This window comes from Diadema setosum, chromosome 1 (assembly GCF_964275005.1).
Source record: "Diadema setosum chromosome 1, eeDiaSeto1, whole genome shotgun sequence".
Taxonomy (NCBI): domain Eukaryota; kingdom Metazoa; phylum Echinodermata; class Echinoidea; order Diadematoida; family Diadematidae; genus Diadema; species Diadema setosum.
This window is the reverse complement of record NC_092685.1, coordinates 37681387-37696809: the sequence shown is the minus strand read 5'-3', so window position 1 is coordinate 37696809 and position 15423 is coordinate 37681387. Positions and strand designations below refer to the sequence as shown.

Genomic DNA, 15423 nt, shown 5'->3' with positions numbered 1-15423 from the left:
CAAACTTCCTACAAGGTAACAAACATTTATCCTGTTCTCATATACAACACCCTGAGCCAACGAACTGTCAATAAAGTAGATTTGAGAAGGAGGTACCACAAACGTTGCATACCTTCTGACCGAAGTTGACTTCAACGGAGGTGTTCTTCACCATCATGTGCGGGTAGAGAGCTTCTTCCCCGAGGTCTTCGATTGTGAAGGCCACACCGAGATCTTTGCCATTCTTGGTGTACGAAATGGTCGTCTTCTCGCCTTCGAAGTCCTGGAACAAACATGGTATACAGAGTCACTCGCACAGATGATAATTATTTTACAACATCTAAACTCACTCTCCAGAACACTGATACAGCAATTTTGTCCAAATTATTGCCACAATTATGCAAGTCTTCTTAGGATGTATGATCTGTGTGTGTTTGATAACCACAAGAAATGCAGAAGAAGAAATGCTGCTTTGAGAAGACTGAAATAAGAATTTAAGAGATAAATTTGCCCACGTCTCTAATAAGAAATTACAGGAAACTTAAATCTTTGCCCATTAATTAGAAGGAATTAAAATCTTGTCTTTGAAGTGATTATTTATTCAACTACAAATTATTATTGATATTATAGAATGAATTACTATCCGTACCACAAAGGTTCCAATGACGTCTCCTTCACCAAACTTTTCTCCGAAGTTTTCGAACTTGCAGTTTACCGATGCCTTTCCAGTGCCACCATAGCCATATGAGAAGGCTTCCTCTCCTACAAAGCATTGAAATCAAATCAAAATTACATATGAACTCTTTGCATGTCATGTTCACATGACTCTGTCAACAGCTTGAAAACTGTTCACATTTTGCTCAATTACACACACCAATCAATGCTTTGAAATAGCCATAGCTCTGTCATGTAAGTTACACCATCGTACAGCTTGCAAGTTTCTCTACATCTTTGCTGTACTGTATTTCTCCTATAAACAATTCAATATAAGAAGTTATGTTTTCCAAAATCACTTAAGTGTTGCAATTGAAGAATAACATGGCACAATGGCACACAGGGGGTTTACCCATTGGTGCACAAAGAATTTAGGGAGCAACATCTGAATATGCACAAAAGAAAAATAAATTTCTTTCCAACTCAAACTCTTGCCTCATTTGGCAAACACATTCAAATCTATCAACCAACATATATACTGCATAATGGTAAATTGGTTTCTCATGTTAAAAAGTACCAGGAAACATCACTTATCATTTGATGTGTGCGAAAGTCCAAACATGTGATCCTTGGTTATAATTTATCTGAACTTCATGTAGTATGGTGCAAGATACAACAAAGTGTAACTTGTTTAATCCTGAATGAGATCTCTAATGTGTGCAGCACCCTGAGTGCAGAAACATTGACTGACCTGGCAAAGTCTCGAGAAGTTATGCATTTTACATTTGAGTGTTCAACAACTAGATGCATTCACAAGCATTACAACATTCAAATTGGTTATATATGCCAAGACTGATAGATATAATACTACAGCCTTAGAGCTGAGCACACTTTTCATGAGAGAATACAGGTACTGACCAAGTTGCAGCGACGTAGGGTCCGTGGACCAACCAACACGGACAACATGGCGATTGGTCTCTTCAGGGGGCAGATGTCGAACGTCAGCATGGCTTTCCAGCTGAAAAGTAAAAAGATATGTTACAATGATTAACCACATCATGTTCTATTTAGAGATTGGAAGACGGATAAACATGTTTCAATGGAACATTTTTGCCAGAAAACAACAATTCCAGAAATAACACCAGAACCATATAACTACCTTCTCATTCACCAAATGAAGACTAGAGTATACTTGGACAGGTGTCCATGGGAAATGCGTGTTACAGCAAAATCTTAAGGGGTTAATAATGTTTTAGTATCGAAAAAAAAAAAGAAGAAGAGAGGATAACTAACTAACTGAATAGGATAATTAATACATTTTTTGCTTGATGCCTAATTTCTTCCTCACCTTATCCTCAGATAACCAACACTAGTTCTTATCTTCATGTTTTGATTGAGTGCTCAATCAGAAGCAGAACTGGCAGTGTAGGTATCATCAGTGGATACAGAATGACCATCACAAGTAATACAGCTTGTTTTCTACATGTTGACTGACAATCTCTTTAAGTACTGCAGCAGCAAACAGAGTATGAGGTTGAGTAAACCTATTGATCTTGAGTTGTTTTGCATGTGTGTGTGTAAGTGTGTGTGTGTGTGTGTGTTAGTTTTTTGTTTGTTTGTGTGTTGTTGTTGTGTTTTTTTTTTGTGTTTTTTTTTTTTTTTTGGGGGGGGGAGTGATTTTCCCCATTTGTGACTTTATCTTGTTATTGATTTGTTTTCTACCTTGCACTCAAATGCCACTTTGCCCTTTTTGGCTCCATGAGTAGCCTTCACTCCAGCCCACATGTAGGCAAAGCCTTCCATGCTGAGAGGACAAGCATTGTAGCCATCTTTCCCAACTTTCATGTTCAGATCAGACAAATCTAGAGGGAAAAAAAAAAATGAAAATTAAGCAAAATCTACAGCATATATATATATATATATATATATATATATATATATAGATGCATATATACATATTAATGGTGTTTACAATAGATGGCATTAATACATTGTTCTTGATCGAAACACAGTTGAGCATTGCTTTGCAATAGAACACACAGGCAAATGTCAAAAATGTAAATGATGCCTGTTTCAAGAAAACATATATTTCCATAACCGGAAATATCCATTGTCAGTTGTCACACGACGGAAATGTAATGGTCCATAATCATGGGGGTTGGGTTTACTATTCGCATAGACCTACTAACTGAAGAAAACAAGTTTTTAAAAAAGTGTGGCTAGTAGGGTGTATACAAGTCAGCAACCTAAACATGACCTTTGACCCTATAAAAGACGGAACACTGGGGGCAGCACATCCAAAATTTGTAGGCTTGTAGATTACATCATGATAAACCTGGATAACAAATTTGAACAAAATCTGTTAAAAAATGTAGCCTATAGAGGGCATACAAACCATCCATCAGCAATATGACCTTTGACCCTATAAAAGACGGAACACTGGGGGAAGCATATCCAAAATCTATAGGCTTGTAGATTATATCATGGTAGATGTCAATACCAAATTTGAACAAAATCCGTCGAGAAATGTACCCTATAAAGCGCACATAAACCATCTACCACCAACATGACCTTTGACCCTATATCCTCCGGCATACATGCCGGGGGATACAATATGTTCATATACACTTCCATAGTGAACTTGAATAAAATCTATCAGGAAACATACCCACTCACACAAATGTGCTCGCATCAGCATAACAGTACTGAATCCAAAGTATCCTTCTCTTCACATAATCTAGGGATACAATAAGCACAACTCTTTCGGTGACACTGCCCACAGCACACACAAGCATGGTACATGTACAATCTACACTGCATGACCAGTCATCCCTAACTCCTCGTGGCAATTCAACACACTGTGAATGCTCTACAAATGCACCTAAATATGTACATTGACCACATTACTTCCTCATTTTATCTCATTGTTCTGATCACTGTAATGGTTGATTTCACATTTCACTCTAGTGAAAACTGATAACAACTTACACTTGCTGAGAACACACTGTGTGTCTGGAATATCATCATCCTCCTCCATGACCACAGGTGGTGGGGTTCTGCACATGCAAAGAAACATGTGAGCAATCAAGTACACTGTCTATGTGACCAGCAATGCATTAAAATAACTCTTCCAACCGTGCCAGCATACAGTGGGCGTAGTACTGGCACACAATATAATCGCCTCTTCCTGTTTCCTTTTATGAAGCGGAACTGAAAGTACATGGCACTTGACATTGTTCTCACTAGGGAAAACCCACTTGGCAAGTTGCCACCTACATTGTACATTGTCGTGAATCCAATTCAACTCCTCTCTTTTTAGCTGGTACATGAACACACCAGAAAGCACTAAGTTAAAGGGAAAGGGTACACGTAGAAATGATATATTGTGAGTATATTGTTGGTGAAATTTGAGGAAAATAGGACAATCCATACAAAAGCTACAAATTTGTGAAGGTCCGGTTAAATCCATGTGCTGTCATCGCTGGATAAGAATACAATAGTTTATGATGTCACTGTAGGGCAATGATAATAGGCCCGTTCACAAACAACGAAAATGGAAATTTCAATCGAGATCCAAATTTCGATTTTTTTTTCCGACTGTTCATACACAGGGAAAAATCGCACTTCACATCAAGGAAAGAACGATCAGTGGCCAAACTGCGCATGCGCGAAACGTGCATGACCGAAGACTGACCCCGCAGTCCCAATAATAGAGTTTCGCACGCGCTACGAACGATGGGATTAAAAATACTGATTTCCGAATCTCGATCGCGCTCACACACACGACGCTTGGCAAAATAATCGCGATTATTCTGAAAAATCGCACTAATAGTGCGAGTTGGATCGCGATAAGGATCGCGGTAATTAGTGAGATTTTTCTGTCCACACTGGAAAAAATTTCGAAATCTTGATCGCGATAAGAAAATCGATTTTTAAATCGCACTTTTTCCCTTGTGTGTGAACGGGCCTACAAAGACTATATTATAAAAATTCACCGAGTCCACTTGTATACTGGAGGCAAATTCCCCTACAGGGCTCTCAACTCTGTAGGTATAAGTGATTTGCACAGGTATGTATATTTTCTAATCTCTTCCCTGAACATCGGCACTTTTTGAAGGTCAAAAGCAGTAAATTACATTAATTATTGGTATAATGAATGGCAAATGCATTTGAATAGAAAAAGGGAAACAAGCAATTCTATTTCCTGTGTCACCTGATGCTATCATTATATCTGCCATGTACATTAATCATGGCCCTGCATTTACATTTTGATGAAATTATCTTGTCCCCTGACCCAAGGATTAACCTTACCGAATAACCTCTCTGCACAAAAGAAATATGTTACAATCTATTTCTATTCTACAGAATGACATCATTGGATTTAACAAGATGAATTCATGGCAAAAGGATATTGCAACCAAGCTTGGAGACTTTAAATCTTGACCTTTCACCTGTCATTTCTGGCAATCAATACATTTCCATCCTCCTTAACCAGCTAAAATCAATGGATATTCCTAACTGAAGTTATAGGTTGACAAAATTTTTGAAAGTACAGTGCAGTGACCTCTGACCTTCACATACCACTATCTTTCACAAATGACTGTCCCTTTAATTCTACTCTTGTTCAGAAACTTATACCACCACTGAACATTCCACACTACACGTGCGGCTGGTAATTAATTTCTGAGGCAAAATTATGTCAAGAACTCAACCTTTCAATTTACTTCTATCCTGTCCATTGACTTATTTTACAATAGGACAAGTTTAAATAAATGCTGGAAATGCCTCTCAAAGTCAAAATATCTAACAAGTACAGGGAGCTTTGACCTTTTCTTCCATCACTATCATTTCATGTAGATACCTGCTAATTCATTTTCACCATATTATAATCTTACAACTGAAAATTCCTATCCTGTAAAGCAAGAAATATTTGTGGCATGAAATTTATGCAAATTGGAGCTGATGGCCTTTTTCCATGAAATTTTCTCAAATTGCCACTGGCATTCAATGCATATTGTGCAGACAAGAACTGTCATAAGCATTCTAATTTGGCGAATCCTGGTTCTCATGAAATTTGTGAAATTGAAATGCATAGGAGTTTTTTGTTTGTTTGTTTGGTTTTTTTTTTCCAAACACAGCACCGGTATGCAGTTACTTACTGTTGAAAAATGCCATTTTCAGCCAAAATCTAATAACCCTTGGTCCTTTACCGGAATCCACTGAATGGCTTCTTGGAACTCATGGCAACAAGGTCTGGCTTGTATGGACAAACAACCTGAATACATACTTCCTCTGTCAACCTTTGGGCAAAGAAATAAATGCTCCACACTTCACATGACTGAGAAATAGCTCCAGCAACTTTCGGGCTGGAGGCTTTCTTCTCAAGACTAAAGGTAGAATTCCTGTGCCGGCCCATAAAATAAATCAACTGAACGTTTTTTCTCAACTCAGGATAGCACACCCTGGGTGGAAAAAATTAACAAACTGATAACAGAATAGCTCTATCACTCTTTGGGCTGAGGAATAAATATTCCACACTTGTCATGAACAAATAATGCCTCCGATATGCTTTGGGTTGGACGCATGACAGAGAAGGAAAAATTAATCAGAATTTCTATGTCTGAGTGTTGCCTCAAAAACGAATGCCTAAATGAGTTAACCAAGGGGTCCTATTAGAGAATTTTGACTCATAGAAAAAGAAATACAATTTACATGTACCTCCTTCTTGGCGACCTGTCTCTCCCTGGAACTCTGCGATCCCTATTCCTGTTTGTTCCTGATGTGGTATACTTATCAGAATTTCAATAATTCAGCACAAGAACTGATCACTAGTCGCTCGTAAGTCGTTCGTAACTTTACGAACAGCTTTATGAAACATCCCCCGGTTAGAGCATTTTGACTTATTGAAAAAGAAATACAATGTACCTCCTTCTTGGCGACCTGTCTCTCCCTGGAACCCTGCGATCCCTATTCCTGTTTTCCATGTCTCTCTTTCTCTCTTTGTCCTCTTCCTCCTTCTTTTCATCTGCTGCTGTGAGAAAATGCAAAATCACAAAAAGTTTGATATTTTGTGATGAATACTCAACACAATGGTGTGCCTAGGTGATTTGCAAACACAACAAATATCGGTCAGATAAATCAAATGAAAAAGCCATAACTTCATTTTACAAATTTACCACAACTCACACTGAGCATTAGTATTTTGAGGAAACCAAAGAATAAGAAAAATAATAATAATAAACTGTAAAACTTGTCAACTTATTCTATAAAAGGGCACACAAGGAAAACAATTTAACATTTTTCTGACTTTGTACATCTGTATGAGACTTGTTTTTACTCTTGTGCCATACCCTCTGATGATTAACTGGTCAGATTTACATGCATATCTAACACATGGATGTCTCAATCTAAACAGACGGGCATACAGACATGCACGCACATACAATTTCAAACATACAACAAACAGGTCACTACCTTCTGCTGGTTTTTCACTGGTCTCTTCTGCCTGTGCAGCTGGTGCTTGCTCTTGGTCCATACTTTCTGGTTGTGCCTCCGCCCCACCATCTGGCTGCTGCTGCTGCTGCTGCTCTTCCGAGGGCATTTCTTGCTCAGCCTCCTGAGCAGGCTCCTGGGCTTCGGCTTGTGTTTCCTGCTGTTCCATGGTAGGGGGAATGTCCAGGTCCTGCAAGAGCTGGTCATCTCCTTCGCCCCCTTCAACATCATCGCCCCCTGAAAGAGTTAATTAATACAGAATGTGTTCGATTTCAATTTGAGTTTCTTAGGAAATACTAAGGAAGCAATCAATGATTCTCTATCCCTGTACAGACAAAGAAAGCATGGTAACATGGTAATATGTAACATTCCCCCTTGAACACATGTCCTTGTTTGTTCTGCTATACTTCCTGCTCCTACCACTTGATACAGCTGCACACACCATGGCAAAAAGTTGGTGATCTGCATCCGGATCCCCAACCCCTGACCATGCTGAAAGTTAGGGTGATGATTGGATCAAATGACTGGATGGCTAACCCTGTGCCCATGAACAGCACCAGATTGGGTATGAAAGTCCAGATCTTCCCTCTACGTATCCCCTCCTCCCTCCTTCAACATCCTCCTCCAGAACAATTATATGCAACTTTTGCTGACCCCAGAGGCCCATGATAGACAAGCCTTGGGCATCATGTCTTGCCAGCAACATGTTTTTCCTTTTGCCATTGTCATGTTTCATCGCACATTCTCTCACCAGCCTCATTAGAGCAGGTTATAGCTGTCACTGTCATACAAATGTAGTTGCTCTGTTCAGTTTCATCTCTTTTTCACTCTGTTTTGCATTGGGTGCAGTTACCCTATTTGCCTCCAAGTGTTAACCAGCTGGTAGGCTTAGTTTATCATAAGCCAACTATGTGGGCAAGGGTTAGATTTATCTTTATTCAGTTCACTACACTTACTATACTCCTCAATCAAATTTCACAGCAGCCCAGTACTTAAGACAACTAGCAAGCACTTTGTATCCTGGCTATCAAGGACTGGGAAGTAGGTGACAAAGTAATAACCAAGAAAAGAATAGAATTGTTGTTTTCCTAGTAGGTATGTACCTACACTACCACAACTAGCTCTGGAAAGTTGTGGGAGTTGAATAAGCATGTGGCATCACTGGCACTGGGCCACATCATGCATTTTTGCTTCACATACTGTGTGTGGCATGGCCGACTGATTAGTGCAGTTGCTGATCTAGCTAACCTAAGTTTTGGAGATCATCCAAATTTGGCTGATCATTCTTTCATGATCACATTGGAATTGGCTGCAAATCGGATGATTTGTTACAGCAGAACATATGTCTAGATCTCTCAAAGTTACATGTACATTGGTCCAGGGATCTAGCACTGTATTTGATACTTGTTCACACTGCACCAATCAGTTTAACTCATTTATTTCAGCATGTGGCACAATGTGCCTGGTTGATACCATTTGCTGACTACTGCTAGTCACCTGGGGCAAACCATGAGGGGTTGGCATCATTCACTCATTTAATCAGTTTTATCAAGTCACAGTCAACTAAACCCCTACTGCAGATTCACTGGACGAATAGGCAGTGTTCACTGCCACACGCATGTCTTTACCATTCAGTCACACGCATGTACAAATGTACAATGTAGTTGCATCCAAGTGCTTGGTACATAGCTGGATACAGTCACGTCAAAATGCAATGTACATCACACACCACCATAATGAAAATAGCCTCATTTTTCTTGCATCATGACATTCTAGATAACTTCATTTTCTTACAGTGGCTTTATGCTTGTCCATTTGAACATAAATTTTCTTTAATTTCCTTCATACTACGTAGCAATAGTTTAATATGCACACATTCAGCTATACCTAGCTGCACATGGTGAATACTAGTAGAGCTTGAGTCCAATCTGGATCCCGTAGTACATGAGCAGCGACTGATTAAAAGCAATGTTACAGTAAGTCCCCCTCGATCACAACTTTGTTCGATTTAAAATCTGTCTTAACAAAAAAAAAAAGAAAAAAAAAGGAAGATCCAGGGGTCTGGCGCTCATGGGAGTATCACAAGTTCACTTTCAACACATTCTTGCCATTAATATTCCCCATGAAAAGCATAGTAAACTTGGGGGACTCCAGGACATAGTGTCCATTTGCATATAATTCTATTACATTTGCAATAATACCTGTCAAATTTGTAGCAAACTTGATCATGTGTTTCCAGAAAAAAGATGAAAATTGATCCCCAATTTGGTCATGGCCCCAAAGGGCCACCTGGATCTGCCATATATACAAACTTGAAGTTCACTCACAAATGTACTCTATATTTAAAGTATTTCTGCTTTCATAGAAGATTTTTAAAAGATTCTCTAGTTGTAGGATTCTGGGCTCCTTGGCTGGGCCCGGGCCCCTCAAGTGGGGCATAAAATGTAGTGTTCATATGTGCAAATACTTTGTATTCTATCATCTCAGCAAACTACTAGCTAGGTTTAGTAAAAATTTGACCATGCATTTCAAGGAGATAAAAATGTGAATATTGGGTCAAAAAAAAAAAAAAAAAAAACCAAGGAAAAGTAGAAATTACGCGGTGCGTAATATATGTCCCCGCCGGAAGTAGCATTTTGTAGCAAAATGTACAATATAGGTCAAAAATCAAGGTCAAAGGTCAAAATTCTGGGTAGAAGTTTTGAAGCCCTCACCTAGTGCCATCACATAAAGCAAACGAGTCGAAATCGGATGAGAAATGGCGAAGGAGTAGCATTTTGTAGCCAATGTACATAATAGGTCAAAAATCAAGGTCAAAGGTCAAAGAAGTCAAAGGTCAAAATTATGTGTAGAAGTTTTGAAGCCCTCACCCAGTGCCATCACATAAAGCAAACGGAATCGAAATCGGGTTAGAAATGGCGAAGGAGTAGCATTTTGTTGCAAAATGTACAATATAGGTCAAAAATCAAGGTCAAAGGTCAAAGAAGTCAAAGGTCAAAATTCTGTGTAGAACTTTTGAAGCCATCACCTAGTGCCATCACATAAAGCAAACGGAATCAAAATCGGGTTAGAAATGACGAAGGGGTAGCATTTTGTAGTCAATGTACAATATAGGTCAAAAATCAAGGTTCAAAGGTCAAAATTCTGTGTAGAAGTTTTGAAGCCCTCACCTAGTGCCATCACATAAAGCAAACGGAATCGAAATCGGGTTAAAAATGGCGAAGGAGTAGCATTTTGTAGTGCTCAAAATGTACAATATAGGTCAAAGGTCACAACTGAAATTCTGTGTAGAAATTTCAAAGCTCCCATGTAGTGCTATCATATAAAGCAAACAGAATCAAAATTGGCTCATAAATGACAGAGAAGTAGCAAATTGAACATTTTGATCACACACGGACGCACAGACGGACACACACACATACGGAGCCCGTTTCATAGTCCCCTGCTTGAACTCGTTCGGCGGGGACAAAAATGGAAGATTTCTATTTGGAACGCCAGGGTACCAAAATTGCATTTACAGCACTGCATGTCCTTCCAACCTGTCCATCTCGTTTGTGGAGAATCAAAGTACACACACTCTTCTCAATGTGAGCATACGCATTGGCATAGCCAAGCAGGCAGACTGTGTTGTCACCAACAAAATTTCTTTCAATGGCTATTTGGATGTCAGATGAGGCCGTTTCCATTGATGGCAGTGTGTGATGTATAGATGCCGCCTATACTGTCCAAGGTTTGATCTCCGGCTACTTTTTAAATGTACGCTTTTGCACTCAGTTAAATTTTGGCGCGGGAAGTCAAACCTTGGCCTGGTGCAGGTCTTTTACAGCCTCTCAGTTTCACACCATATGGCATGCATCCAAATGCAGAGACTATTATGCTGGCTCAGTGTGTGTATGAGTATGGCTGTATCGAACCACCAAAGTCATTAAGCAAGACCATGTGTGTGGATACAACCACATGCAAAGCATGCTTTTGGATGTGTGGTTGGCTGTATACAAATGTAGATTTATGTGTGTGTGTAAAAAAGTCAAAGGCACATGTGTATGTGGCTTGCCTGGTGGAGTGCAGAGTGCAGAGCAATCTAAACAAGGTTGGACCTCCCGTGCCAGAATTCAAGATTTCAATCGCACGCAAAGGCATAGATCCACTATGGTTTCTAATTCTACATGTACCCGGCAGTCAGATTTTTTAGTGTTATGGTCGAATTATGGGTGACTTGCTTTAAAATCAAATCTGTAGAGGGTGCTCTAGCCAGGCTGCTGCCATATGGGGCGCCAAATGTCACATGGCCTATTTCGTTACAAAATCAGTGAATATATCGACAAAATGACCATTTCGATACAAAATGTTGTCAATGTCATTTCGTTAGGAAGTGAACATCTCAAAACGAATTAACATTTCGTCTGACGAAATGTTTTCTTTGCAACTGATTGACAAATTGCCCCACATCGACGTAAATAAGCACTGAATTGATTAGTGTTTTAGTAGTAGCCATGATAAAAAAATCATGGGCGTACATACTCGAGCAGGATTCGAACCTACGACCTCCTGATCACCGGACAGGCGTCATCTCCACTAGACCACCGAGCTATCGCCCGACAGCAAGTGTTGGTTCTAATCCTTATAGCATGCAGCGGGTACTGCTTTGTTATTCAAATTCATGAAATTCTTCCGTCGAGATGTTTTCATTGCAACTGATTGACAAATTGCCCCACATCGACGTAAATAAGCACTGAATTGATCAGTGTTTTAGTAGTAGCCATGATAAAAAATCATGGGCGTACATACTCGAGCAGGATTCGAACCTACGACCTCCTGATCACCGGACAGGCGTCATCTCCACTAGACCACCGAGCTATCGCCTGACAGCAAGTGTTGGTTCTAATCCTTATAGCATGCAGCGGGTACTGCTTTGTTATTCAAATTCATGAAATTCTTCCGTCGAGATGTTTTCATTGCAACTGATTGACAAATTGCCCCACATCGACGTAAATGAAATGTTTTCTTCTTCAACAAAGTGATCATTTCATCAACGAAATGTTCATTTCATTACAAAATGATCATTTCGTTGACAAAATGGCCATTTCCCAACAAAATGCTGTGATAGTTGTATCGCGATTAGAAGCATCTAGTATCAGTTCAGTCATTTTTTTCGTTACGTTTTTCGTCCTAATGAAATGACAACCTATCGTTGACAAAATTATCATGGTCATTTTGTCAACGAAATGACCGACTTCACAACGAATTACATGTAGGGTAAGGGCACCAGTATTCGGTCAGGCACCGGTATTCGGTCACTTATCACTAGTCACAAGCCAGTAAGTTCAACTGTCACAACACACGCAAATCACACTAATTCATATACTTGCACACTCATTCACAACAGGAAACTCCCTTAGCCCCCTCCAAAAATCCATCCAAAATCCCAAATTTTACCGTCAAAAGTGCAGAATCGGCGCTACTTTCCAAAAGCGCGCGCGGATAAGGCCCAGTTTTAAGAGTACGGGTCGCCGAAAAAGCGCTAAAAATCTAGAAATACGCCGTTCTCTCGCGGGATTTTTCGCTTATCGCAAGCTTGAAGTGTAATGGTATCTTCAAAAACGCAAAAGAAAAACAAAATGTCCGTACGTGCCGATACAGTGTCCCAATGTACAAGGGTTGAATGCAAGTGCCGAGGCCCCAGTATTCGGTCACCAACGGTCGCCGCAACTTCCCCGATGCAATTTTGCGCCAACAAGGTAGCGCGCGCGCATGTTTTTCAGCTGCCTTGAACACGCATTGACTTTGAACGCGCACATCGCGTGACCGAATACTGGAGCCGATGACCGTATACTGGGGAATTTTCAAGGTGAAATATTTCGCGATTTTGTGCAATTCTGTGAGATATTTAACGAAATGAAAGTTGAGATTAAAGAAATTTGATATATTTCATATACATTGCTGTAGATATGATGTATGTATGTGTTATTTTAGTTTGAAAAATATTGCAAAAAAGCTTAAGTGACCGAATACTGGGGATGTTACCCTAGGCCTAGGCCATGCGACACTTGGCGCCCCATAGACCCTACTGCCAGGGCTGCGTCACAGCGTGGTCTGTCTACTGCTGGCACACTTGCACCGTCACTGCCATGCGGCATGACTCGCGGCCTCTCCACACAGACAGTGGTGCACACACCACACCACATTCAGCACACATGACATTGACAATTTATCACTGACTGACGTGAAATATGAATCCAACGTTACACGATGATCTAGAATGTTAAAACTGTAAATTTAACATTAGATCATTCATGCACAACTGGAGAACCATGAGAACAAACGCTATTATAGGCCCTAGTAACAATTGTTAGCTGTATTAACACCACAATGCGAATTCAAAATTGAATAAATGATAATGAATTTATGAATGTGACAACACAATTTAATACGGCTAGACTCGGCGACTCTGGAGTTGCTGGACTAACGAGTTAACATTAGCTCCCTCTAAGTTAAATCCTCAAACAGTTAGAAACCTAACGTTAGAAGTCTATCTTCTATCAAATAAAGAAAAGAAAAAAGAATATAATTTAAACCTTGTAGCAAATCATCCTCCTGCATATTGCCATCTCCATCTGCGGAGAAACCATAGTCATCTTGCTGGAAATCTTCCCCAAATCCTTGTTCCGCTTCCGGCAGAGCTTCTTGGGCAAGTTCAACTCCAGTGTCTCCGAAGTTGTCGTCGTCACCCAATCCCTCAGCTTCTTCAGGCTCATCGGCGGCCGCTCCTGCTTGCGATTCGGCGATCAGGGCCTGTTCCAATCGTTCGATAAGCACAGCTTTCACGCCCTTTGAATCAAGGCCACGCTGCTGAAGTTCAGCGCGGAGTTCTGCGACTTTTAATTTTGATGGTTCTACAGAACTCATTTTGAAGAAATATCGATGATACGCGATACAAAAATTAGGTCCAACCTCCAGAAGCACGATATTTTATGGGACCACCACGATTTACCCAACGTGCTTGGTAGAAATGGAGGGCGATTGAAACGCCTGGATGTCAAATCGATTGTGATTGGTTATACGGGTACAATTTTTTCGACAGTGAGTGACAGACATAATATTTAATCTTTACTACACTAATGATTAAATTTACTAAATTAGAATTTCTACATGTAAAAATATTTTGAAATAGATACAAGTCAGTATGATCCTTTGACAATCACATTTTCTGAAAATATATGAACATTTTGGAGTTTATTACTTTTTATTTTTTGTCCAATCAACGGTAAGATAACAAATTCATATAAGGGCACGCTGGCGTGGCTGGAACACGCCGCCGCCGCGCGTGCGCCGAGCGAGATATGATTACTGAGTAAACTTAGGGCGCCCCCTCTTGCCGATGGCATCCTAACAAAGAGATTTTCCCCAGTGGGTGGGGATCGGGAGGAGAAAAATCTCTCTGCATCCTAATGACAAAAGCCAAATTACCAATCAAATAAAATACTGTAGGATGTAAAAAGAAACTTGAGATAGAAAGGTTGGCCTAAATCTCATGTATCAAGAAATGGTGACACCCATCAAACGTTTAGAGCCTTTTTTTTTCTAGTTACAGTAATACATAAGATATAAACAAATTTCGCAGTCACTCAATCACTCAGTCCCTAGTTTTATAGTTTTAGTAATTATGACAAAGACATGCGCTGATCATGATAGACCTACTACTTTTAATTTTGTCCAGTCAAAGATGGGATAAATGTAATTGTATGCTGGCGTGGCTTGTCGACCGGAGACGTTTATTGTAAGGACTTGACTCAGAGATGAAGGGTGCCTCTTCCACGACTGCAACTGGGGACGTCCTACGCACAATAACAAAGTGGACTCGGAAAAGAAAATGAATCAGGAATCATAAGATGTAGCAGGGTGATGAGAAGATTGAAAAAGAGCATACAAGATGATGAAGAAGCAGAGTGAATAACACATCATGATATTTCCAAGTAACCGAGCATGGCATTCTGTAGGGGTCTATTGGTTAAAGGGATAGTACAGTATTGGTGGAGATGAGAATTGGGCTTTTAACTTTTTGCGAGATACCAAGGAAACAAGCTATGAAATAGTACAAAGCATACCATTTTAAGAGGAATTCAAAGTTTATTTGATAAAAATCGGCTTTGGAATGACTGAAACATCCAAAAACAAAGTGAAACAAAGCAATCGTAATGAATTGTGGGTCCCACACTTTAGAATCACTCTGTTTTGGCTATCTCAGCCATTTCAAAACCAATTTTCATCAAGTAGATGTTGAATTCCTCATGGAATCAC

General features: G+C 39.8%; 1 protein-coding gene across 3 annotated transcripts in view; it reads right to left on the bottom strand.

Moving 5' to 3' along the window:
* LOC140235897 (heterogeneous nuclear ribonucleoprotein U-like protein 1) overlaps window positions 1-14129 on the bottom strand; it is a 28286-nt gene extending 14157 nt beyond the window's left edge. The window contains exons 1-8 of one of the 3 annotated variants that reach the window (XM_072315891.1): window positions 13701-14129; window positions 7108-7362; window positions 6559-6664; window positions 3622-3689; window positions 2356-2495; window positions 1552-1651; window positions 629-741; window positions 113-262 (exon numbers count right to left, since the gene is read on the bottom strand). In XM_072315891.1, the coding sequence (XP_072171992.1) occupies window positions 113-262; window positions 629-741; window positions 1552-1651; window positions 2356-2495; window positions 3622-3689; window positions 6559-6664; window positions 7108-7362; window positions 13701-14031 (1263 nt within the window). In that variant the 5' untranslated portion in view covers window positions 14032-14129. Of the gene's footprint in view, window positions 1-112; window positions 263-628; window positions 742-1551; window positions 1652-2355; window positions 2496-3621; window positions 3690-6351; window positions 6398-6558; window positions 6665-7107; window positions 7363-13700 lie in introns of those variants that run through there. The other 2 variants (XM_072315897.1, XM_072315900.1) reach the window with 2 other exon arrangements.
* Window positions 14130-15423: the final 1294 nt, after the last annotated feature.